The sequence below is a fragment of the Eubalaena glacialis genome, chromosome 3 (assembly GCF_028564815.1).
Source record: "Eubalaena glacialis isolate mEubGla1 chromosome 3, mEubGla1.1.hap2.+ XY, whole genome shotgun sequence".
Lineage (NCBI taxonomy): Eukaryota > Metazoa > Chordata > Mammalia > Artiodactyla > Balaenidae > Eubalaena > Eubalaena glacialis.
In genome coordinates this window covers 30,893,242-30,919,779 of record NC_083718.1, presented here as the reverse complement: position 1 = coordinate 30,919,779, position 26,538 = coordinate 30,893,242, and the positions used below count along the sequence as shown (strand labels likewise).

The 26,538-nt window shown below is 38.5% G+C and overlaps 2 protein-coding genes across 2 annotated transcripts in view; both read right to left on the bottom strand.

Annotated features, from left to right (window-relative positions):
* OPN3 (opsin 3) overlaps positions 1-23,815 on the bottom strand; it is a 60,464-nt gene extending 36,649 nt beyond the window's left edge. The window contains 2 exon segments of the mRNA XM_061183711.1: positions 23,050-23,448; positions 23,566-23,815. Coding sequence (XP_061039694.1) covers positions 23,050-23,448; positions 23,566-23,815 — 649 coding nt within the window.
* On the bottom strand, positions 16,725-23,126 carry CHML (CHM like Rab escort protein). The gene is made up of 2 exons (XM_061185420.1): positions 23,050-23,126; positions 16,725-19,117 (listed from the first exon to the last, which is right to left on the bottom strand). Exon 2 carries the CDS (start codon positions 18,779-18,781, stop codon positions 16,826-16,828), a length of 1,956 nt encoding a protein of 651 aa, XP_061041403.1. The 5' UTR covers positions 18,782-19,117; positions 23,050-23,126; the 3' UTR covers positions 16,725-16,825.
* Positions 23,816-26,538: the final 2,723 nt, after the last annotated feature.

The window sequence follows — 26,538 nt, the reverse complement described above, 5'->3', positions numbered from 1 at the left end:
GAAGAAAATCTGAGATACCTTGGAAGAGCAAATTAACAATATGAGGACATCTCAGAGGTACAAAATTAAATCTTAATTCAGTCATTTATAATTTACAAAGCTCTCAAAGGAGCTCAGAGTTTAGGTTTTAGAGCAGGTGGTAACACACTGGTTCCATTTTAAGTCAAATGGAGAGTATTAAAATACAGCCAGTGTCCCTTTTCTCTCAAGAATGAATATAGCACACTGTTATAATTATGTATGTGTGTGTGTGTGTTTGTGTGTGTGTGGGCAAGTAACTAGTCAACTAAATAATATGATATGAGATACCACAGGACCATAAAAGGAGAATGGGAAAAGAAGATAGGAAGCTTGTCAGAATGTGTTGAGGAAAAACATAATTGCTATATCCTGGGCAGTACAATGCTGGGACAAAATGCTTGAAGTTTAAAATACACATTTGTGAGGTGGTAGCATGTACAGTAAAGCCCATCTTGAGCTTGACTAGTGTGGGATAATTTGGATAGACAAGAAAATATCATGAAAGTCTTAGTTATCCTGAGCGGAGAATGTCAAACGAAGAAGAGCTAAAGAAAAATTGGAGGTGGGGAAGGCAAGCTTTACAAATATGAAGTATTTTGCCTAAGGCCACAAAGCAAAGCTAGTGGATGTTAGAGCAGGGCTAATTCCCAGGTCCATTCTGATTCTACTGCTTCAAGCTTCTCCCCCACATTGTCAAATTGGGGTCACATGGATATAACTCCCCCTTGATGTTCAATTTAAAACCCTCTAGATCTGAGCAGCAAGTCTCTCTCCCTTGGTAGGAATAGTGATTCCAAATGCCAGCTTTTGAAATAGCTACAAATGAATTTCCTGGGGAGATTATTTAAAATGCCAATTCCGAGGCTCTGCCCTTGAAGATTCTGCTTTAGTAGGCCTGGGACAGAACCTGAGAATCTGCATGTTTAAGAGACTGCCCTGATGATTCCGACTTCAGGAATGGTTGATCTAGATTAAAATCAAATCTCCTTTAATATACTCCCTATATGGCTATTAGCTCATTTTCCAGGTTTTCCTCCACAGGCTCAAAGACCAATGGAGAAACATCAGAAACCACTGTGGAAGTCTCTGACTTCTCCAGTTTCAGTCCCACACCAAGAGATGCAGTGCAGAGCTCTTTTGATTGCGTCATCTGCACCCACGTCAGTCAGCATGGAGGGATGGCCCTCTCATCCCTTTGACACTGACCCTGCAGGCTACCCATTTCTTCTTCAGCCCCTGAAGTCTTCCCATCATGACCTCCATCCTTTGCAGCAGAGAAAGAGCATCACCATCTGTCTCTTTGACCGGCCAATAGCACAGGATTGGAAATATATCCACAGACTTTAGTGTTCTATGGAATGATTCTCTTCAATGAGAAGATTTTCACATGTATCATATGGTTTCAGCAGTTTAAAGTTTTCTTCTTTTCTTTTTTTTTTTTTTAACATCTTTATTGGAGTATAATTGCTTTACAATGGTATGTTAGTTTCTGCTTTATAACAAAGTGAATCAGCTATACATATGCATATATCCCCATATCTCTTCCCTCTTGCATCTCCCTCCCTCCCACCCTCCCTATCCCACCCTTCTAGGTGGTCACAAAGCACCGAGCTGATCTCCCTGTGCTATGGGGCTGCTTCCCGCTAGCTACTGGTTTTACATTTGGTAGTGTGTATATGTACATGCCACTCTCTCACTTTGTCCCAGCTTACCCTTCCCCTCCCTGTGTCCTCAAGTCCATTCTCTACATCTGCATCTTTATTCCTGTCCTGTCCCTAGGTTCTTCATGACCATTTTTTTTTCTTTTTTTTAGATTCCATATATATGTGTTAGCATACGGTATTTGTTTTTCTCTTTCTGACTTACCTCACTCTATATGACAGACTCTATATCTATCCACCTCACTACAAATAACTCAATTTCATTTCTTTTTATGGCTGAGTAATATTCCATTGTATATATGTGCCACATCTTCTTTATCCATTCATCCGATGATGGACACTTAGGTTGCTTCCATGTCCTGGCTATTGTAAATAGAGCTGCAATGAACATTGTGGTACATGACTCTTTTTGAATTATGGTTTTCTCAGGGTATATGCCCAGTAGTGAGATTGCTGGGTCGCATGGTAGTTCTATTTTTAGTTTTTTAAGGAACCTCCATACTGTTCTCCATAGTGCTGTATCAATTTACATTCCCACCAACAGTGCAAGAGGGATCCCTTTTCTCCACACCCTCTCCAGCATTCTTCTTTTCTTATATTTTTTTGCTTATCTGTCGTTTGATTCATTTACTATTATTATTATTATCAGGTATATTTCATCCTAAGAATTCTTCTACATCTTTAAGAAATAGAGAATAGTGAGATATGCCTCATGCCCACAGCAGAGAGACCAGTATAATGTATGCTTTTTCAGATATAACTGAGGATCACCCCAGGCAGGGAAATAGCACATACCCTTCAATTGCTGTTACCGTGCCTTTTATGTTTGCAGTCTCTTATTCTTTAGCTATCTTTCTATATCAACACTCCCACATCCCTTAGCTTCCCAGTAGTGTTTTCCTGGGCTCTAAAATTTGCTTGCCTTTATTCCTATCTGCTGCTCAGGGCAATTTGTAAATTGCCCCCATCTAAGAGAAACTGAACATAACTATTCCTTTGAATTAACATTTCACAAAACAGTATTCCACAGGGAAACCAAAGGCTATGTCATGCACAAAGCTCCAGCTCTGAGGAAGGGGAAGCTTGTCAAGTTTATATCGACAGATCTAATATTCATAATATTTTACTCATTTCTAGTTTTATTCTTCTCTACCTATTCCCTTGTCTTTTGCAATTCTGCTGCTTCTTATATTCCAATTAGCTATCGTAATGCCATGTTTTATTGAACCAGGTGCCGCATGTCAGAAAATGTCTGAAGGTGATGTCATTTGAATAGGGAGCTTTATTGGCCTTGTACATGTGAGGTTCTCCCTGGCCTAGTTATCCAAACTCCAGAACCCACTAGTAAGTGAGAAGCTTGTTGGGGAGATATCAGCAGTTTCATCAGCCTGAAGACTAATGTTACTTCCTAAGGAATTTTCTCATATTATGGAGAGCAAAGTGAAGCCTGGATACACAAGAAACTTAAGGCATATTCTAGGTAAATAAGATAAAACTGATCCAGGACAAATCACAACTTAAAAGTAGACCACAACAGGACTCTCTAAACCTTCCTGAAGTATTTAAGTGGCTCTAACATGTAGGGTCCTGAGCTTAATGCTGGGGAAGCAAAAAGTCCCAAGATACGGGGACCCCTGATGTAAAAGGGAAAAGGCAACATACAAAGACAAACCAAAATACAAAATTTGTATTTGAACTATCAAATGAGACATACAAACCTAAGTGCTGTAGGAGCTCAGAGAGAGGAAAGATCACCAAGACTGGGGGAAATGGAAGGGCTTTATATAAAGGAGTGAGACTGAGGATACTGAAAAAATCAATTTGAAAACTTATCCAGCATTTACCAGGCCCAAGAATTCTAGGTTTACTTATATACTCCAGAATAGTACTGTTCAGTAGAAATGTAATGTGAGCCATATACGTTATTTAAATTTTTCTAGTAGACACATTTTAAAAGGTAAAAAGAAACAGATAGATTAATTTTAATAATATATTTTATTTAACCTAACATCTTTAAAATATTATTTCAACTTGTAATAAACATAAAATTATGAGTGAAATATTTTATATAATTTTTTTGATACTAAGTCTTTAAAATACAGTGTGCATTTTACATCTCAATGTAGACTAGCTACATATCTAGTGCCCAAGAGGCATGTGGCTGGTGGTTACCATATTGGACAGCACAGCCCTAGAGAAACTCTTGTACATTGGATAGGAAGAGATATATATGAGGATATACTTTGAGGCCTTGTTTATCATATTATAGGAACTAACCCAACATCCATCAAAAGGGGGAAATGGGTAAATATATCATGAACAAAAGGGTCGAAGCATTGTTTGGATTCACATTAAATTCATGTCTGCAGTGACCTCTGGAAGGGAAGAGGTAGAATCAACTAGAGAGAGGAAACACATAGATGTGAATTTTATCTGTAATATTTCAATTCTTTAAAGATAGATTAAAATAAATATAGAAATATTAACCTCTGCTCACTTTGGGTGGTACATAGACATGTATTATATTATCCTTTGCACTTTCCTATATTTAAAAGCTTTTAAATAATTTAAAAAACAAAAAATTTCATTGGAGATATGGAGGTAGAAAGTAGCAGACATTCAGAAGATAGGCTCTTTAAACAAAGAATAGAAAGGGACAACCATGAGTCAAGGGACAATTGGAGGTAGTGGCTAGACTGTAAACTGATGGGAATTATCCAGGAGGGAGAAAGAAGACTGCAAATGAGAGAGGCAAGAGCCATATAAGCTTTACATGCCCTGCACATCTTGTGATAGCATGAGTTCAAGTTTGTGACCTCACTGTGGGGTGAGTGTTGATGGAGCGGAGTTTTATAGGAGAAGTAGGGAGTAATGCTTTGGAAGCAGAAGTGATACTCAATGGGGCATTTACTTAACTACGTGGTTCTGGGGTATATGCAGTGTACTGAGAGTTTAGCTAAGCTACTCCATGGTATTGCTGCCTGAACATCTATTTTATTTGGCCAAGAGGCCTGGAGGACTTTAAACTAACACTAACCCCTCATTCAAGCACATGCCCCTGATAGCAGCCCGCAGGGTCACAAGCAAACATAAGTTCCTGATATGACTCCCCAACAGCCCTGACTATCACCTGCTTCCCAGGGCCTTCCTGCTATGTACCCCTTAGATAAGCCCCTGTGGAACTTAACAAAACCCTGTTATTTTTGGCTTGAATTGACCAATCCATCTTTAGTCCACCAACCCCAAAGCACTCAACCCATGGACCGTAATGCATCCCAGGTCCTGCCTCTTTTTTTCTGCACTCTGCCTTTACCTCCCTGTGTGACCCCTTGAGGTGTGCCATGTCCTTCCTCCAGGACTGTGAGTGCTAAACTCTATTTCAGTTTCTCTCATGGTCTGTTGTTGAAACTTCAGCTCACCATCTGAAAAAAAAACAGCTTCTGCCTAGAGGTGGGAAATCAGAGTCCTTGGGGGCAGCCAGGGTTAAGGGAAAGAAAGGAGGTAGAGAAAATGTTGAGAAGATGTTGAAGATATAGGAGAGTTTACTGCTTGTGAGAGGAGGCTCTGAGTACACATGGTGGGAGCTCAGGACTGCACCATATCAAGAAATAATAATAATTTATCAAGAAATAATAATAATTTATCAAGAAATAAATAATATGGTGCAGCTCAGGACTGCACCATATCAAGAGAGTGCAGTCATGGCCGATGAAGAGCTTTCCCTTTTGGCAAAGACTGACCTCAGCAGGGATGTGAGGTATGACAGGGTTTGTTCTGATCATCTTTTGGGGGGTCAGGAGGAGGTAAAGCATGTTTCCAGGGTCTGGGTCCTGAATGATTTGCTCAGTGGTATGTTGATTTCTGGAACATGTGCTCCCTCAGATGTCACACTGGATCTTTGGATTATTTGCAATTTTTCACTCTTCTAACAGTGCTATGAAGAGAGACAGTATAACATAGGGCACTAAGTTCAGGTTCCATATCCTCCACTTTTATGTGACCTTGAAAAAGTTAATCTACTGGTACATTAATTTATTTAACTGTAAAATGGGGTAATAGTATATTATCTAACTACCTTGCAGAGTCGGGATGAAGCTTGAGTAAATTAATATGCATAAAGCAGTTATAACAGTACCTGGCATATTGTACACATTTAATCAGTGTTAGCCATGGATATTACAATCCATTAGCTATATATTTACAAACATCCATGATTACCTCCTTAGGATAAATTCTTGGCAATAAAATTGTTAGGTGAGAAGGTGTATAAAATTTTAGTGCTTTCAGTACAACTCTCTAAAATACCCACCAGAAGATAAACTAAATACCCACTACCATACCATCAAATACTTGCTTTATTACCTCTTACTTATGACATAATGCCTGACAACCCACCACCCATGCAACAATCAACTGCAATTGCCCTCTGTATACTCACTGACCCAGAATGCAGGAGTGGTACCTGGTAATCTGTATTTTAAAGACATTCCCATTTGAATCATAAGAACTCTTCAGTTTAAAACCATTGCTCTATAATTTCATCAACTGATAAATCAATCAATTGAGAAAACATTTCCAATATCAACAGTTTAGAACAGGCTCTTTTTGAAATTCCCCTTGGCTTCTATAACCCCTCTCCTACGTCATCTCCTATTTCTATGCCAGTTTTGTATTTCCAGTAGAAATATAATGTGAGCCACATAAGTTAGGGACCTGAAATATGTCATCAGGGCTGTGTCTCTCTCCTCCCATCACTGGTTTGGTTGCTCTCTATTTGGCCTAAGTCTCAGACAGACTCTCTGGTAATCAAGGTACTGGCAACCTCTGATTCATATCCTTGAGGCTTAACAACTCCAGGAGGAAAAAAAGAGTGTATATCTAGGAATCCTAGAAGGGAATTTTCCTAATCCAGTACAATCCAGGGGGTCAGTTATTGCATCAAAACAGGCAGGGTACCATATTTGCATTCATAACAGGTCTCTTATCTACTAGCTCTTTCTCTGTTGTTTCCTGATTTCTCTTCCTTTCTTGTGGCACTCACATTCAATCAATCACTAACTCAGGCTGATTTAATCTCCTCAGTAGTTCTCAAATCTTTCCTTTGTCTTAAGTACTATTGTCCCAATTCAGACCCTCATCATCTCTTGACAAACCATTTTAATAGCCTTCTATCTGGTCTCCTTTCTACATTCTTGCCTCTCTTGGATTTGTCCTCCACACAGACACCAGGGTTATACATCCAAATACAACCCATTTCCTTGTTGAATACATTAAGTGGGGCTACACTAGGACAAAGTCAAAACTCTTTAGCGTACAACCCTCTGAGACCTTCCAGAACCATCTCCTGATCACCTTGTATGACCAGAACCAAACCCATTTGCTTTTCTTCAAAACCTGTTCCCAATCTTGGTTAAAACCTATTACACTCATTCAAGTACCTAAGGTGAAGTTTTAATCATTTTCAATCCTTTCTCTACCTTATCCATAACATACAGTCATTTTCTAGGTTTCTATCTCCAAATTTTTCTCTGCCTGTTTCATTTCCATCTCCCAGCCCACCCAAGCCTTATCATATTTTTTCTCGTTACCACTCATTTGCATCCAGTCTCTGCACCTTCTTTCCGGTCTCCCTCCTCACTACACCAGACTAACCTTTTTAAACATAAGCCTGATCTAGAAAAACCTTCAAGAGCTCCTCACTATCCACTGAACAGAAGTCTCATGGTCTTTATGACACTGATACTCTGGACCCTATCCCACATGTCCCACCTCTCCACTCTAGTTCAGTGCACTCCATGCTCTAGCCATCAGACAGTTGTCCTGGATGACCCCATACCTTTGTTTCTGCTGTTGTCCATACATGGAATGTTGTTCTGCATAGCAGTCTGTAGAAATTCATTGCAACCTTCAGGGCCCAGGCCTTTTCTTTCACGAAGCCTTCCCAGATTTCCCTAGCTAGACTTAAAATAACTTCTCTGTGCATCCATTAAAGTTTATTTATACCTATATCATCACAGAAATGATCACAGCCTGGTTAATATAGTGGTTAATTGTGCACCAATGTCAGCCCCAATGGATTGGGAGTTCTACTACTTACCAATTTTATAACTTTGGGAAAGTTACTGAGTCTTATTTCTCATCTACACATGGAAACATACCTACCTCACAGGGTTATTTTAAAAATTGAGATTTTATATATATATAAAGAAATCAGGACAGTTCCTGGCACATAAGTAATTACTTATTCCTGGAATTAATATGACATCTCTCTGAAGAAACTACACCACACTTCAATCACAGCATGTGGGTTATAGAGTCAGACTGCCTGGGTTTGAAGCCTGGTTCTACCACATACCAGCTGTGTTATCTTGGTCAAGTTTTTCTTTGCAGTTTCCCCATCTGCAAAATGGGCATAATAAGTGCACCTACCCAATTGGGCTGTTATGAGTATTAAATAAGGTAAATACAGCAAGCACTCAGAGCAGTGTTTGGCATACGGTAAGTGCTCAGTGTTACGTACAATTATTCTCTGTATTCCCAGACTCTAGCACAGAAACTGAGGCACAGTGCTCAATAAATGTTGCATTGTATCGAATCCTATGTTTCACTTTGCGGAGTAATCTACTTAAGATTCTTATCTGCATTAAGAATACTGACTCATTCCCTTACTCATTCCATTTTATAGGTATTTTCTAGTTAACCCCCGTCTATAAAATGTCAAGCTACTGCACTATTTCATTGCTTGGTGAACAATTAGTGAGTGTAAATGTGAATATAATTCAATTATGGATGGTTTATTTAGTCTTGTATTGGCTTCTCTGAAACTCATAGGATATTGTCATATACATGTAATTTGATTAATTTGCCCATAGCTTGTCAAGTAAATAATACCCCTCCCAAAAAAAGTATGTCAAAATATTTTTACATTGATTTTGAGGTAGTTGTTTGCAGTGTATAGAAAGATACCTAAAAAGATAAGAGAACATGACAAAAAAAACACTAAAACAAAACAATATAAAAATATCATAGTTTCATTTCTATAATTGCTTTGCAGAGTTATTCTATTTCTGAATGAGATGAATGATTTTTTTAAAACCCCACAAAATCTCTAGTCTGTACCTGACAATTGGGGCAGGATGAGAAATATTCACTAAATCTCTGAATTTTGTTTTGAAGTTTATCATAAACCTTCAAAAGGAAGCCATTGCTAATTTGTGAGGGAAAGGAGATAAAGGAGTGGGGAGGTGTTATGTAAGGAAGCAGCAGACAGCAGTTTCTACCAACAGTGACCCTGTTGAAGAAGCATTAAGGGAGTCAGAAGATGTTGAGGAAGAAAGGTAAAAGTGGGGAGCATAAAAGAAAGCAGATTCATTATAAATATTCAAACCTTTTACTCTAATGCAGTTTCTCCAACTTGGCACTATGGACATTTTGGGCTGGATAATTCTTTCTTGGGGGGAGGCTGTCTTGTGCATCATAGGATGTTTAGCAGAACTCCTGCCCTGTATCCACTAGATGTCAGCAGCAGCCCATTCCCATTTTGACAACCAAAAATGTCTCCAGACATTGTCAGATGTCCCCTGAAGGGCAAAATCACCCTGGTTTGAGAACCACTGCCTTGATGGGAGAAAATTGGTAAAATGATTAGATGAAACATTTCATAGATTTAAGTGTTCCCTATTTTTTTAAGTAGTTTCATTCACTCACATAGGTTTATCCTAAAACGAATTACCTGTACTAATAATACAAAGACCCAGCACTATAACTCTGATACATTTCCCCAGATTGTTCCTCTGTACTGTTCCTCAGTTGGAACCTAGAAGGAAGAAAAAGGGTGCTGGAAACTGCTAGTTCGTCTTCCATTTACCAAATCTTTTTTTGGATGCCTATGAAGTGCAAGACACTGTAGGGAATACAGAGGTACAGCACACACAGACTTTGTTTTAAAGGACATTACAATCTCATGACAAACTATTTCCAGTGCAGTTCTTGTCTTTGGCTTTTTCCTTTTAGTAAACACCTGGTTGGTATTTATGTTTCAACAACAGAGGACATTACAAATAATGTTATATGCAGTCATAAAATGGAATTGTTAAAGGAACAGAAGGACATACAGCTCATTTCTCTTTAATACTTCACTTAAAACATTTTAGGAACTTAACAACTGTTAATTGCCTAAAAACAAGATTCCCTGCTCTTCCTCAGCAGTCCATTCCCCCAAATTTCTTCTTTATAATGGGCAATAAGAATACTGAAATTGGTACAAAAACTTTAACTATAAATTACACATATCATGAAATTAACTTATCATGAAGTAAAATTAACTTACCCATACTGATTCATAATGTTTGTTATTTTTAAATGAGATGAATAAATAAATGAACAAATAAAAGTCTCAAACAGAAACTGGGTGCTCAAGGGCTTTAATTATATGACCTATAATCAAAAGAATTGGCCTTAATCCTACTGCACTGGTATCCCCTAGGATTCCTTTTTCTTTAAAACTTATAAAATGCCTAAATATGTATTTCCTTCTGATTGAACTACAAACAGGTATTTATCTTCCTACTACACTTTGTCAACCCTGCACCTCCGAATCCAAAGTCATTCCTTTTCCTCTGATGATGTCTATACCTTTATTCATGTTGTTCAGAGTGTATTAAGGGTTAAATATATATTTAGCAACAAGCAAATGTCAAAATTATAGGACATCAACAGGAACTAATAAAAATACTGTATTATAGAAATGAAGCTCTTGACATAAAAACCAGGAGAAAGTTTGCTTTGATTTCAGGTGTGAGCTTAAACTCCCTTCTCCTTCTTCCAATTCTAGTCAGCCCCCTTGAACTATACAAACTTTAATTTATAGGATGATTTATTTGTTGAAAAAAAAAAGTACTCTCAAATTCTAGAAGCAACCACTTTTAAAATAGTGATTTATGTGCTGTGCACTCTTACATGCAATAAATAATCATCCTGAGATGAAGGTAAGGCAGAAGTTAATTTCAATTCTAATTAATGGATCTGAATACTTACTAGGAGTCCAGGCAAATCACTTAATTTCTCCAAGTCTTATCTGTAAAATGGATATAAATACCTGCCCTTTCTTACCTTATGTAGTTGTCCTGAGGTTCACATAAAAAAAAAATGTAGTTGTCAGGAGAAAAAATTCTACAAATGCTGTAGCAGAACTGCTGTCAAAATATTCATGTTAGAGTCAAATTCTTTCAGTTGAATCACTCAGCATCTTTGTTCATGGCTTACATAAAGCTGGAGGTATTGTGTCCCCTGCTTTAGAAATGTGAATACATTTGGTTGTTGGTTAAAAGGGTAAGAACTATACTGGAAACAATGCCTCTTTATGAGAGTAAAAATACTGAAATAAAAATGTATAAATCTTCAAAGAGGAAGCAACTACCTCAATGCAATAAAAGCATGACTTCTATCTGTCCTGCCAAGACAAAGGTAGGTAAACCTAATCTAATCCTAATTAGAATTTTTTGTTTTGAAACTTTATGATCTGCTTCTCTCATTTTGATTTCTTTATACTTTTATTCCTTGAGCTCTCAATGCTTTGGGCTTCTGGGACCCAATCTCTTGTACCTTCTCTTCACTCCTTCCCACAGGCAAGACAGAAAGCTTGCAATTAATGTCAGAAACTTCTTAATTAACTGAATGTTAGCTGAAATAGATTTCAGAAAGTATTAACTGATCTACCATTTAACTTTTATTAAGCTACTTGTTTGCAACTGCATAATAAAAGGTCTTGGTACTCCTTTAAAGGAATGTCATGCACCACAAATCAGATTTCTCTCTCTTTTTTTTTTTTTTTTCTTTGTTTTGGTTGGGGGGGTGTGGGGGAAAGGAGGTGGTTATGATGTGGAGTATGATGGATAGAAAACACCTTAAGTTCTCATAAAGATAAAATAAAACATACATCCTCTAGAGGATCTGTCATTTATATTTCTATTTCTAATCCCTAGAATAATGCAAATTCATAACCCACAGTTGATGTTCAACTGATGTTTGTTGAATTAAATCACCTTGATTTGGATGTCTCAGACTGACAAGAAAGGGTCTGCCGGCATCCTCAGTCCCCTGAGATCTGTCCTTAACACCTACCTCCCTGAAAGCACTCCTCAGACCCAGGCTTGGCCACTTCTACCAATCCAAACCCAACCTTCATTTCCCTGGCCTCCAAGACTCCAAAATGCAGTATGTTCTTGGATTAGGGCCATACTTTAGCATATAATGTCTTCATGCTGATGTCCTGGAATGCATTAATATCATTTCTATTATTTCTACCTCTGGCTCTGAGATTCCCATTTAAAAAATTATCTATCTACCTACCTACCTACCTACCTACTTATCGTCACAATATACCTTATTTCTTAACGTTGGGCAACTGAGAAAAGATACAAAATCCATCTTGAGCAAGAATTCCTTCCCACCAAGAGTCGGAAAACTTTCTGTCCATGTTTTTGGAGATTATCTTTTGACACTAACATTTAAATAATTTTTTAATTTAAAGGAGAAATTTAGAAGTTTAGAAATCAATAATTTTCTCACCAATTCAGTAAACCATTTTACCAATTAATCTTTTATTTTTTATTTCACACATGAGTATTTTATAGAAAAAAGAACCTCTTAATGTTAAACTAATTACAATGTTCTCTTCTGATTCTTTCCAATGTATAGACCTAAATTTTTACACAAATACAATCAGTAAATACAATAATTTATGTTTTAACACTTTCAAGTCTCATTTAAACATTTTCCCATATGGTTTTACATATATCAATACTATTTAATGGCTATATAACAGTCTATGATAGCAATAGCAAAACATGAAAATTTACTTATCCAGTTCCCAATTACTGGGCTTTTTTAAAAACTCAAATGAATGCAATCACTAGAAATATCTTTATACAGATAGACTTTTTTTTTTCTTTTAAAATATTTTCCTGGGCATATGCTACCCAGAGTGAGTTAGAGCTATCAAAAGACAGATTGGTTATAGAGTTCTTATTATATTCTTCTAAATTGTTCTTCAAAAAAACTACATTAATATAATAATGCTACTGGTATGAGGATACGTGCAATTAAAAAATTTTTGCTAATATAATTGCATGAACTAAGTCAAAGTTGATCTAGTTTTCATTTTTAGTATTAGTAAATCTGAATACCATTTTATTTCTATCTTCTCGTTTGAACTCAATTCTTTCAGAAACTTGCCTAGTAAAGAGCACAAAGTCCTATGGATTTGCACTTACCTTTTAAAAAATATTGTACTTTATCCTTGTGTAATGCAAGTGGCTTTTACCCCATTTCTTCTTTTGTCTTCTTCCTATTTAGTATACTTTTTTCATTTTTCTTAGTTGATCTCATCTATCTTGTCACTATTTTTCTTTGCCATAAAGTTTCCTTTGCAAAATTATTGGGATGAGAATTGTAGTCTTTTTATTTTTACCTTTATACTGAAGATCTTAATCTGGAACAAACTGAAACTGTTATGCGTGAAGTGGATCTAATTTCTTTTTTTATACTGACATCCAGCTAATCTTTCCACCAGCAGTTATTATATATTTCTTTCCAATTAGTTTATTAGTCTTAAACTTTCTACTCACTACCATAGTGTATTTAGAAAAGATGCTTAACAGCATGTTTTAACGATCTGAAGGGTGAAACTCCTTTTTTCCCCCTAAGTTAAAAAGACATATCCTTGCTTATTTTCCTAAATTATTTATCACAATTCTGTCAAATTATATAAAGCATCCAGTTGGAACGTCAAGTGGAAGTGTAGTAAATCTACATACTAACTTCACCCTATTGCCAGTCCTTTGGACATAATTTCTTTTACATTAATTTAATCCTCATAATAATTCTGCAAAGCATTATTTCTATTTTATAGATGGTGAAATGGAAAGTAGGCATGATTTTCCCAAGATTACACAACTTGTAAGTAGTAAAGTGAGGACTCTAATTTTGGTTTTCAGATTTCCTATTTACTTCCTTTTCATTATACTAGGATGCAGTTCCTGTAACCTGCTTCTATATAAGCATCTTCCTTATCTCAATATAGTTGTATAACTTTCTTTAAATGGCTTGTATATGTTAATACCCAAACACTTTAAGTTGTAGTTTGTCACTGTTTGAATCTAGAAATAAGATTAATTTTAAAAAGTTATATATCCTGCAACTTCCTGAATTAGTCTTTTATTGTCAGCATGTTTATGATACTACAGGTTTCACTAGTTTAAAAGCCATGTCAATAGAAAATATTTGTGCTTTCCTTATCCTTCTCACTTATGAATGCTTATTAATGATTTATTACAATGACGAGCTTTTTCAACCATATATAAATAAAAGTAGTGCCAAGATTTAACTTCTGCTTGAGAAATGTTTCCTATGTTTTCCTAATAGGAATGATGTTAGTTCTTGGTTTTAAGTAATTACTTATCACAATGAGAAACCAAAAAAATCATTACCAGAGATAATTAAATAAAAAATGATGAATTTTATTAATATTTTTAAAGTTACCTGTAGTTAATACTTTCCATTTTTACTATTTTTGTTCTGTTGATATTGATTTAATGGTTATTCTGTTGAACACCAACCTTATAATCCTGAGTCACAGTAAATAATTATTTTTATGTTGTGTATCATTTGCTAATATTTTGCATTTGCTCAGAATGAGACCCTTTTCAAAATGTTTGACTCCTAGCATTGAGGCAATATTAACCTCAAAATGCAAACATTATATCATCTTTTGATACACAGATATTATTTATACTTTGAACATTTGAAAAAGTTCACCAATAAGCCCATAAGGGTAAAATTCCAACTTGTCAGAAAATTATACTAGGTTATAACATCCTCTAATTTTTAAAATGCTTTTTATTGGTAATAACTTTTTTCATTTCCAATTTATTTGCATTCAAGTAGGAAACCAATATATTCATTTTCTTAGTTTTTAAAACCCTTATTTTATCTAATCTAACATTTTCCTGTTTCCATTATCTTTGGTTCTATAATTTTTTGCAACTTCTCGCTACCCTTCTCAAACTCTTACGAATAAAAATATTCATGATATGGAAATTAAAATTTTTTCAGTAGGTCTGGATTACCTTCACCTCCATTTCACTTAACATCTTAAATTCTTTTACATTTTAATAACTAATTTTTAGGTCTATTTCAGACATTTCAGTTGTTTTGATAAGTTTAAGCCTTAGAATCCACCCAATAATAGATCTGCTAGATTAAAAACATATATATTAATACCAATTCATGACTTCTCTACTTCAGTAAGCTGAAAATTACTTAAATCTTTCTTGTTTCGTTTTCCTCACATATAGAAGATCAACAAAAGACTATTCAAAGCATATTTTGGCCTAGTAACATTACTTTTTATAACACAACAATCAAAAGATACATTAAAAAGTATGATTTTGTTAAAACTTAGACAAATTCTGCTTCAATGAGATCCATAGCTCTAAGCCATATTTATTTTTCATCAATCTTTATTTTCATATTTCTCTGACTCAATAATAAGCCAAGAGATGTCTGTCTACTTTGATTCACTAGCAACGCTAGACTGGTTTTCATGAGCATCTTTTCCTTCTCCTACAGTACCTACACTCTTCTAACAGTTAACATCAGTTGAAAGATTTTGAAATCATGAAAGCCTGGATTCCAATGTTGGCTCTTCCACAAATCAGACTCAGAGAGAATTATTAAGTCTTTATTTCCTCTTTGAAAATGTATTCAATAATATCTGCCTCACAGGGTTGTTGAGAAACTGTAATTAGAGAGCACAATAAGTGCCTAGCACATAGCAAATGCTCTGTTCCAGGACAAAAGCTGTAATTAAAAGGGCTTCCCATATCCTTTCCTATCCCTTCCTAAATCCTTCCTATAGGATTATCATTCTCTATCTGAGGAATGGAAACAGTGACCTAAAGGGAAGGAAGTTTATTTCTTCTGACAGCTCCACAAGCTTCTGCTGCTAGAGTATAACCAGCTTTATGACTTCTGGTAGTTCTGGAAAAAAATGTTTTCTATCCTCTAGATAACAGCTAAGAGGCAGGAGTTGATTATGAAGGCATTTACCTCATTATTTGTGGGGTGGGACACAACCAAAGGGACATGGTAACCCTCCTTTGATTCACTCCTATCAATTGTAGTGTTACTAATTAAAGTGGTGGAGCCAACAAGATTGTATGCTTCACTTTCACGGAGAAACCTTGGGAAATCTATTTACAGATGGATTTTAAAAACCATTTGTAATCCCAGGTTAAAAATGCTTCACTCAGTTTCTCCTCAGCAATTTCAGAACAAGCATTCTGAAATATCTTTTCCTGGAGCAATTTATTTTTTCTTTAGCCTGAGTTACTTAGAAGTTCTTTTCTTTTAGGTGCCAGAGGAGTGCTCTTCAGAAATTTTCTGAAGTATTAAACCAGAACTAATCTTTCCCCCTAGATTTTCTTTGGACTGAACCTCCCAAGAATGAGCTCTTCAACTACTAAATGAACTCTCTCTTTTTGCAATGTATAAGACTGTGGCGGCGTCACTGACTCATTGGTTACAAGGGTCAAGTAGGAGAATTAAACTGCAAGATGTATTGTAAACATCACCTTCACAAATAAAGGATCATACTTGATACATTATGTTTATTATAAACAAAAGACCCACATAATTTCCTCTGTGTGTGTTTCACTATTCAGAGGTGGTAGCAACTGTAATAGCTACAAAAGTAATTAAAATATTTCTTAGATGTTATTTTTCTGTAGACAGTAATAAAATCTGAAGATCAGCAGACACAATACCATCTTCCTTTAAGCACCATGGCTAATATGGAACCCTCACATATATACCCAGTACTAAAATAAAGCTAACCCTGTTTAAGATTCTGGCTCATGGAGCCCATTCTGAAACAAAAAGAAGTCCAATAACCAATAAATCAGTTATTGATAGGTTAACAAATACATCCAATAACTGAAAGTCACAAAGAGAATTATAGACAACATCTGCATGGCATTCATCAAATAACCACTTCTAATTACTCATTTAGGAAACTGTCCTTTAAATGAGAATATTCTGATACTGGATAAAGGCCCAAAGTAGCATTTCCAGTTTGCTTTTTTCTAATTTTGAAGGTGCTTCTCTGAGCTTTCTAGGTTTTTGCTTCCCTCAGAGGATTCTAGTTGGGCTATTATTATAGTATTGGCTCCAAGAGGCTCTGGTTGCTTATCATCACCATCAAAGAAAACGTCTTCTGGATTTGGAGGTGGGGGGCAGAATTCTTCACTTGGAAAGATCTCCCTGAAGAGTGTTTCAGCTTGCTTGACTGCGTGTTCATTTCCTAGTCCACAGTCAGGCCCAGTGCAGACATAAACATTGGAAGGTAAGCCATTATATGAGCTTCTGCTGACTCCTGAGGAATCTCTCATGTTAAAATAAAGAGCCCACAAGAGTCTTGGCTTTGCAAGTTCTTCCTTGTCTATTTCTGTTTCAGCATATGGGGTGAATAATTTCTTCACCACTGATTCTAAGTCTTCTCTTGCTGTTTTGGAAGATGAACAGGTCAGATGTACCAGACAGGTGTCTTTCATGCACGTCATGGTTGAAGAACACAATTCAGTGACTCGAACAGCACATGCTCCTGGTTCCACTGGAGGTACTATCAAAATGGAAATCTGCTGATCTGAATCTGTCTTTAGTATAGACTGATCCGTAATGAGCACTGCCCTGGAGATCTGCTCGTACTGCACATTTGAGCATGTTTCCTCAGAAAGGTAACTATCCTCCACAATGAAATATTTAGCATTTATTCTTTGACCAAGGTGATCTATAACTGCTTTACATCTTCCTGATTCTTTGTCAACTACAAGGCATTGTACTTTATGGCGAAGACAATATATTCCACCAAAAACTGCACACATCCTGCAGAAACACTGGGGAATTTCTCCTTGGCCATACAAGGGAAATAAAAAGGGAGTGTTGCCAAACCTTCCAAGACACTGAAGAAAGTTTTTTGTTGCTTTAAGGCCTTCTATTGTTGTGCAAGATGACTCTGACATCATTGCAATTGAGTGTAGTACAAAATGTTGGAGGCTGGGGGTTAACTTTTTGGTTTTCAAGTACTCTGAAAATGAGCATTGCGTGAAAGCTTGGTATTCATCAGGATATTGTTCGTAGTCTAAACAAAATGTAAGAAATTTCATTAGCATCCTCTTTTCAACCATAGTGAGCTCTTTGCTATTAAAGACATCTGCTCTGGAGCAAGGCACCTGCTCTACTTTTCCTTCTCGAAATGCAAGAATCCTAGTGACATTTTTAAATTCTGCGTAACGACTAACATTTGATTTGATTAAAAGATCAATTAACAGTCCTTGGGAATAAAGCAGCTTTGATACCAAATCAATATTAAACCTCCTGCCTTCTTCAACTATTTGAGAGTAAGTAATCCTGTTTCTCTTTGGTGGATCACTGTTGTCTTCCAATATAGGTTTGATTTCGTCTTTAGCACCATCTGAAACTCTGTGTTTATAAGTTTTATATCCACAATATTCTTCTTTCACCAAGGTTTCTGCTGTATCAGTTACTTCTCCATTGTTTTCTGGAGTGCCTTTTGCAGGCACTTCGTAGCTAGAAACATATAATGAGTGCGTTTCTTCAGACAAGCATGCAGAATCCAGAGGTTTAATGAGGGTACTAGATGCTACCCAGGAAGGATTCTTCTGCAGATCATCAATCTCTTCAATACTGTCATCTATATCCTGACTGGCATAACAAAAAACTTCTGTGTGTTGAATGGTTTCATCCTTCTTGCGAAGAGTGATGCCTTCTTCTGTTTCATGGATCATGTCTTGCCATGCAGCAGTACTTTCTTCCCCAAGGTCACTGTTTTGCTGATATTCCTTCAACCAGGAGAGCAATCCTGAAAAGCTGAAACTAGCCCAGTTCCCTCCATAGTAACTTCTTGAATCAAGATGCAGAACCCTCTGACCACTTCTGGAACATGCAGCTGCAAGGATGGATTCAGGCAAACCCGTCCCTATTACAACCACATCAAATTCTGTTGGGAGACTGTTGTCCATCCTGGGAGGTAAAGTGTCTGGTGACAACTTCTAATGAAGGAAATGTGTATGAACCTAGGCTGAGGGCTCAGATAAGGTGTGAATATTCTGTAATAAAATCTCTCCTTGTGATATTCCAGATCATCCCAGACGTACTGAAGTTGCAGGTCTTAGGTGTTTAACTGCTACCCTTTTTTAGTATTTTTTTCTTATAGGTCAGTAGCATAAAAACATGATAAAGTACATCTAATCATATCTGAGAATACTAGAACGAGTGTGTGGTGTTCACTTCTGCATTTCATCTTAGCAGTGAATGTCAAAATGCATCACATATGCATTTGTGACTGGAACTCTTCTCTGAAATAAGAAAATTCAAGAAAGAATACAACTGTAAACAATATTAAGAGAAAAGTAATTTCATGCAACAGCAATTACAATCCAATGGAGGCCAACCTGTTTTTAGGACATGAGCCTCTACTAAAGCAAGTCATTAAATGCTTTCTCACATGTTTTCTAATTTCCTGAAAATGAACAAAAGATATAGACTCCTCCAAATCAGGCAATTCAACAATGAAGAATGAATATAATAACATCCCACAAAAATAAAGAAGAATTAACATAATACAATTCTATAATTTTTGCTTTTAAATATCTGAATAAATGATATACAACTGTGAGATTAAATTGCAAGTAACATGTGGCTCCACGGTGTTTATGGAAACAGACTATATACAATGTGCACACTGTCATGATTATGCATATTTCTGTGGCAATACAGTCTGTGGATGCTTCTAGGACAGATGAATAGATTTTTCCATGTCCCACCTACCCTTAGAATCTTATGGGAACAACATGAGACTATTTCAACTGAATTAGCTACTCAGATTATTAAAAAAGGATTAATTCAATAATACAACTAGCATTTTAAAATATTAAGGTATATGAAAGAATCGGTCTACTGAAGGGAAAATGTATTTATAAGAAATCTTATATGAATGTACATACGCACAGGTGTGTTTTTTACGTATAAGTTAAAAAGGAAAAGTCCTGGGTCCATATGTTAAAATATCTTAACATAAAATAACACCTATTTCTAAAACCCAAGTCAACATAGGGTGACTTGCATTTTGCGAGACTCTAGCTCTGAGACCCTGAATCTCTGTCTTCCAAGATAAAGGGCTGTCCAAACACCCTCTGCCAAGATTAACATGTTGCTTGTTGTTCTTGTTTTTGAAGGGGTAGGAGGTGGTAGTGAAGAAAGTCTCTCCTGTCCAGCATCATCCTGATTATACTCCATGTGCAGAACACCTGTGTGGTGGTAGGTGTGGCCAGAGATGCAACAGCCAAAGAGTTGAAAGGCATACTCACCTGGAAGTCTTTACGCTAAAGCATTACACACACCACATGCTAGGTGGCCTTTCTGTCATTCATCATTGCACAGTAAGAGTGAGTTTCTTGAGCTCTGATTTTTCCTACCACTATACTTACTGAAACCTAGATCAGTGCATATTGGGTCCGCCTAGGCTAAGATGACTAATTATCCTAGACATCTGTATAACAAGCCGTTCAATTGGAACTTAGATTAAACTGACTAATTCACTGAACTGACTGCTCAGTTTGAGATGGCAATCTTAATAGTCCTGTCTAGTCAAAGCCTCTGCCTCAAGAATATCAGGGATTCCACTTGCTTTCAACATTCCCTCAGAAACAAGGAACTGAGCACAGAATGAAGTGGCTGCCAGGCCTACTCACATAAGTATGTGAGTATGTTTGAGTTACTTATTCTGCTTTCTTCCAGCAGGGTGTGCAGAGGAAGACAGAACCCATGAGGGTATGTGAAGAAGTGTAACCATAGTATGTACTTATTCTCAGCTTAGAAGGGGATACAGCTGAGGGTTGGGAGTAAGAGAGAGGATATAAGCTATAAGTGCTAAAACCAGGCACCTTCTAACCTACAGGTATCAAAGGAGTCCTCGTAATACAAAGCAGGACAGGACAACCTTAACACATTTAGCTCAACTACCCCGTAATACAGATGAGAAAACTGATGGCTGGAGAAATTAAGTGACTGGGAAAGTCCACATGATGGGTAGCCACAGGATCAAGAGTGGGACCCACTCTCACACCATCAGGCCAGTGGTCTTTCCACTTGATAGGGCAGCCTCTCCAGAAGCCTCTGGAGCAAGCAGCCACTTTTGGTATTTTAAAATGTTCTCCCCCTTCAGTACTCCATGGTTGGTTAGTTCTTGCTCAGGGATAACAATGAGGGAAGCACCCTCCCTCTTTTCATCTTTAACTCTTACTTAGAAGCACAATCTTTGGAATTTACTCCAGGCAAAGAAATTCTTAATCTTTGCTAAGAACTTTTTCAGCTCCACCATAACCAACTATTGAAGACTCAGAACCTCTTGCCCCAGAGTTTCCACCTCTAACTTAAAAACAGGTTAAAGTCATTGTTGAAAGCACTAAAGAAATGCCCAGAGAAAGAGCAGTAGTCAGGCAAAATACTGTGTGGTGAACATTTCTAGCAGTCTTAGAAAATCCCTTCTGATTGGGGTGGGACCTAAGCAGGGATGATGAGGGAGGAAAAAGGATGGAAGAGACAAGGAGACACAGCAAGGTGGGGCCGCAGGATAGAAGGGATGAGGAAGAAGGGGAATGCTGGTACTAATAAAAAACTCAATATACCGCTGTTTTCAAATTCCCAGGCGCGGAGTCAGGATAGAAGCTGAATTTCCCAGCACAGAAAAAACATTTCTTGACGATAAGAACTTTAATGTCTGTGACCCAATTTCTGCTACTGATGACACTTTAGGGCTTGGCTTGAATTGCCCTCTTTAAAGCTTAGCCCTGCCTGAAACATTGCCTGTTAGGTATTTTAAATTAATACAAAGAGTGTAACCTATAGTGTGATCTATATCACCACCTTCACACACCTACAGCCCCCTCCCAAGTTTCAAATCTTTGTATAAATGAAGTTCTCAGATAAGGGCTTATTGGGGAAGGGGTAGGTAGTATTAGAATATTAGAATCATTGAGACAATCAAATAAATAAAATTATGATTTCTATTGCATTTTCTTGTTTCCCTCAAAATATAAAAAAAGGAATCATAACAAATATAATATTTGGATTTATCACCACACAGAAGGTTGGTGAATAAGAAAATACTTTTGATAACACTACAAAGATTTTATTCTCATAAACCTGCCAAGATAAAGGCAGTCATAAATTATCAGTGGATTTCAGGATTCTTTTTTTTTAAAGGAAATTTAAGACCTGAGAAATATACATTTCTATTTCAAATCTTTGTACAAATGAAATTCTGGAGCACACACAAAAGGATACTTTCCCAATCTTAGAAAAATCACATCTTCAGTGACACACTGGGTAGTTCATCCTTCAAAATGTCAAGTCTCAGTGAGACTTAAATCTTCCATATGGGTTAAGAGTATTGTATTAACAATCAAGTTCTACTTTAATGAAATCTACTGGCTGCACAACTAATTATTTGTTCATTTGAGTTGGGATTCTCTGAGCCTTCTGCAAACTCACCTTAGATTTTGGTGTGCTGGAAACTATAAGGAGGAAATTATAGTAAAAATAGCTAACAGGACACATGCCAATTTGCATTGAGGACCTGAATAAAACGATCTCACTTCCTAGGAAGCAGTCAAAGGTTTACAACTGCTAATGGGCAAATTTTTAAAAGCATTTACACATTACTACTATGTTAGGTTTCTACCTCTCACTTTAGGGAAGTAATATAGGAATTAGATCTTTTCTCATCACCCTCTCCAACTTTCACAAATCAAACACTTTTTTCCTTGACTCTCTTAACTCCACAGCCCCTCATTTCTTTCCTCAAAGTGTAAAAGCCATTGTCTCGTGCCCTGTTGAATTAAATTAGGAGATGAAAGCAGAGAAGTGAGATGAGCTGCACGGCGGCCAGAAAGGGGTATGGAGGAGGTGGGCACAGGGGAGATGGGGCTGCAGACAGGCTGGGGTTTGGGTTGGCGTGGGGCCTGGCGAGCACAGGGAGGGAGGGAGATCAGCGACTGCTGGAGGAGAGGTTGGCGGGGAAGGAGCAGAGGTGGGGGGAAGCGGGTGAGATCAGGGGGAAGGTGAGGTCACAAGGGAGGAGGTGAGATCAGAAGAATAGAGGTTGGGGGAGGTGAAGGGAGGGGAGCACCGCCGCGAGGTTGGGGTCCAGGAGCGGGAGGGGGCGGGGGCGGGGGCGGGGCCGGGGGCAGGAGGCCGCAGGAGCGGGAGGTCTACCCCGGCCACTCACCCGACAGGCTGTTGCTGCAGCCGTCCCACACGCAGTTCGTGGCGCCCCCCACCACGCCGCCCCTCAGGCGGAACGCGAAAGCTAGCGCGGCCCGGAGGACGGAGGGTAGCAGGTTGCCGAGGCTGACGTTAAGCAGGAGGCGGCGGGCGGGGCTGCGGCGCCGCGGGAACTTGAGGTAGAGGACGAGCACCAGCAGGTTGCTGCCGACGCCCAGCGGTCCCACGGAGCCAAGCAGAAGCACCAGGAGCTCGTAGGCGCCCTGGCTGACAGGCTGCGTAAGCCTCGGCTGGCCAGGCCACAGGCCTTCGCCGCCCTCCCAGCAGGCGGCGCCGCCGCCGCCGCCGCCGCCGCCGCCGCAGTGCCTTGCCGCGTGCAAGCCGGGTGCCGGCGCGCTAGGTTCTGGGTGGGGCGCAAGGCGCTCCGACGTACCCGTCGTCCCCTCCGGCCAATGCGCGGGCAGCTAGATGCAGCTCGGGGACCCCCCCCCCCCTCCCCGCCCCCGGCGCGCCTCATAACCCCGCCCCTTCCCGCCATTGTAGTCCCGCCGCGACGCGCCTTGTAGCCCCGCCCCTTCTCGCAGTCTTAGCGGAGTCCCTGCTCTCCAGGTTCCCCTTCCCCCGCCCCCTTCCGGTACTCCGGCCCCACCCGCCCAGTCAGTGAGAGCTGGGAGGCAGATCAACCACCGTGACTCCTCACTCCGCAGCTTCCCCTCACCCAGCTGGAAGGCCTCTTGGCGTTCACCACCCACCCACTCATTCAGGAACATTTATGGGCTCCTGGCCCACCACGTGCTCATGAGGGGGTTACACGAGGGACTCCCGTTCTTGGCTTCTCCCTCCCCAGGAAGCTGTTACGTACGACCCGCTGCCAAAAGGAGTCGCACACTTAATGCAAACCCAGGCCACACCCCAGGCCTGCCCATATTGTCCTTCCTGTCCTCCCTGCAGTAGCAGTGGATACACTCTGTCGCTAAGGCCCTCACTGTGGCGACCCCCAGGCTGCGTCCTCAAGCTCCAGACCATATCTAGCAGGTGCAGAGGTGGTGCTATACTTGAAGCAGCACATTTCCTCTGGCCTTTTACACAGTGAAAACAGAGGGCAAGACAAGCACAGGTCCGTGAACTGATCAGTCTTTGCGGGGCTGCGCTGCTGCCTATGCACAGGCCCCAAAAGGGCCCGAGGGGATGCAGTCCCTAGACAGACCTGCAGGCTTTCCTGGGCACTGCTGGCTAGCACAGTATCTGTGCAAGGGCAAAGTAATTGCCCTCCACGAAGGTGTGTGCCTCCTCCCATCTCCATTCAAAAGATCGGTAGAGAACGACTAGCCTCAGTGAACCTCCATTACAAGTTCCTTGGGGGGCAAAATCTAATCGTCAGGGTGCACTGAGCAATAGCTGAGGGGCAGTGTGCTCCGTCCTTAAAATCTTGATTTGTCACTAAGGCTTCCAATCTGGATTTATCTGTGAGACTGACCTACCCACTTCTTTAAAAAACTCATTTAATTTTGTATTTTAGATTTATGCAACCATTTAACAAGTTCTGTATGTTTAATGTCTACGGCATTTACTGACTAGTCTACAGTAAGGTCTCAATAAATATTAGTTGAATGAATGAAGGAGGACTCATATTTTTTCCTAAAGCATTCATTCATTCATTCATTCATTGGTGCCGAGTCCCTGCTCTCACAAAGCTTACATTCTGGTGATGTTGGGAGAATAGATGATTATCAAATAAGTACATATGTAGTGTTGTGAAAAGTGACATAAAGAAAAGTAAAGCAGAGAAAGGGTATTTCGGAGGGAGGGAAGAGGCTGTTATTTTGTACAATGTGGTTACAGATAGCCTCACTGAGTACTGCAGGCACAGGGTAGATGTAATGGGGTGGGACTGTGCTTGGCATATTGGAGGAAAAACAAAGAAACCAATGTGGCTGGAGTGGAATGAGAATTATGAAACAAGGGCAGAGACGTAAGTGAGCAGTGATTGGCCAGATAATGCAGGTTCTTGGCTATTTTAGTAAAAGGACTTTGGCTTTAGAGTAAAGTCCAGGGCAAAGCCTATGCAAGAGGAATAATATCAGTGAAGGAAAATAAAGGGAACAAGAGGCTTTTGGCAAATGTTTAAGAATTTTGATAGATTTATTTTTATAATACAATGAACTGTTAAGGTTATTTACTATACTTGACAGAAACAGGTAATGATACTACAAATATTATTCACTTTGTCAGTAATAATATATGTTTCTATTCATTTTCAGAATTATGTAATCGTAGGATAATGCCAAAAATACTACAATTTAAAAAGCAAGTGCAGTACTGGCATAAGGACAGACTATGTAATAGAATAGAGATTTCAACAAGGATGCCAAGACTACTCACTGGGGAAAGGACATTTCAATAAATGGTGCTGGGAAAACTGGATATCCACATGCAAAAAATGAAGTTAGAACCTTACCTTATACCATATACATAAATTGACTCAAAGAGCTAAACTTAAACGCGCTATAACTATAGAATTCTTAGAAGAAACAAAACATCTTCATGACATTAGGTTCAGCAATGATTTCTTGGATATGACACCAAAGGCATAGGCAGCAAAAGAAAAAATAAATTGTACTTTAGTTCATCAAAATGAAAAACTTTTCTACACTATCAAGAGAGTAAAAAGACAACACACAAAATAGGAGAAAATATTTGCAAATAATATATCTGATAAGGGATTAATATCCAGAACACGTAACTCATACAACACAGCAACAAAAAGCCAACATCCCCAATTCAAAAATCGTCAAAGGACTTGAATAGATATTTCTACAAAGATACACTACAAATGGCTGATAAGCACTTGAAAAGATGATCTTTAGTTATTAGGGAAATGCAAATTAAAACCACACACCCACTAGGATGGCTATTATCAAAAAATAAAAACAACAACAACAAAGAAACTAAAAAGTGTTGACAAGGATGTGGAGAAGTTAGAACCCTGCTGTGCCGCTGGTGAGAATGTAAAATGGTGCAGCCACTGTGGAAACAGCTTGGGGTTCCTCAAAAAGTTAAACACAGATTTATCATATGATCCAGCAATTCTGCTCCTAGACGTATAGCCAAAAGAATTGAAAGCAGGGACAGGAACATGTATTTGTACACCAGTGTTCATAGCAGTAGTATTCACAATAACCAAAAGGTGGAAATAGACCAAATGTCCATCAACAGATAAATGGATAAACAAAATGTGTTATGTACATACAATGGAATATTATTCAGTCATAGAAATAAATGAAATTCTAATACTTGCTACATCATAGATGAACCTTGAAAACATTATGCTAAGTGAAATAAGCCAGACACAAAATGACAAATATTACAGATTCCTCTTATACGGGGTACCTAGAATAGGCAAATTCATAGTGACAGAGAGTAGAATAGTAGTCACCAGGGGTTGAGGGGAGGGAGGAACGGGGAGTTAGTGGTTAATGGGTACAGAGCTTCA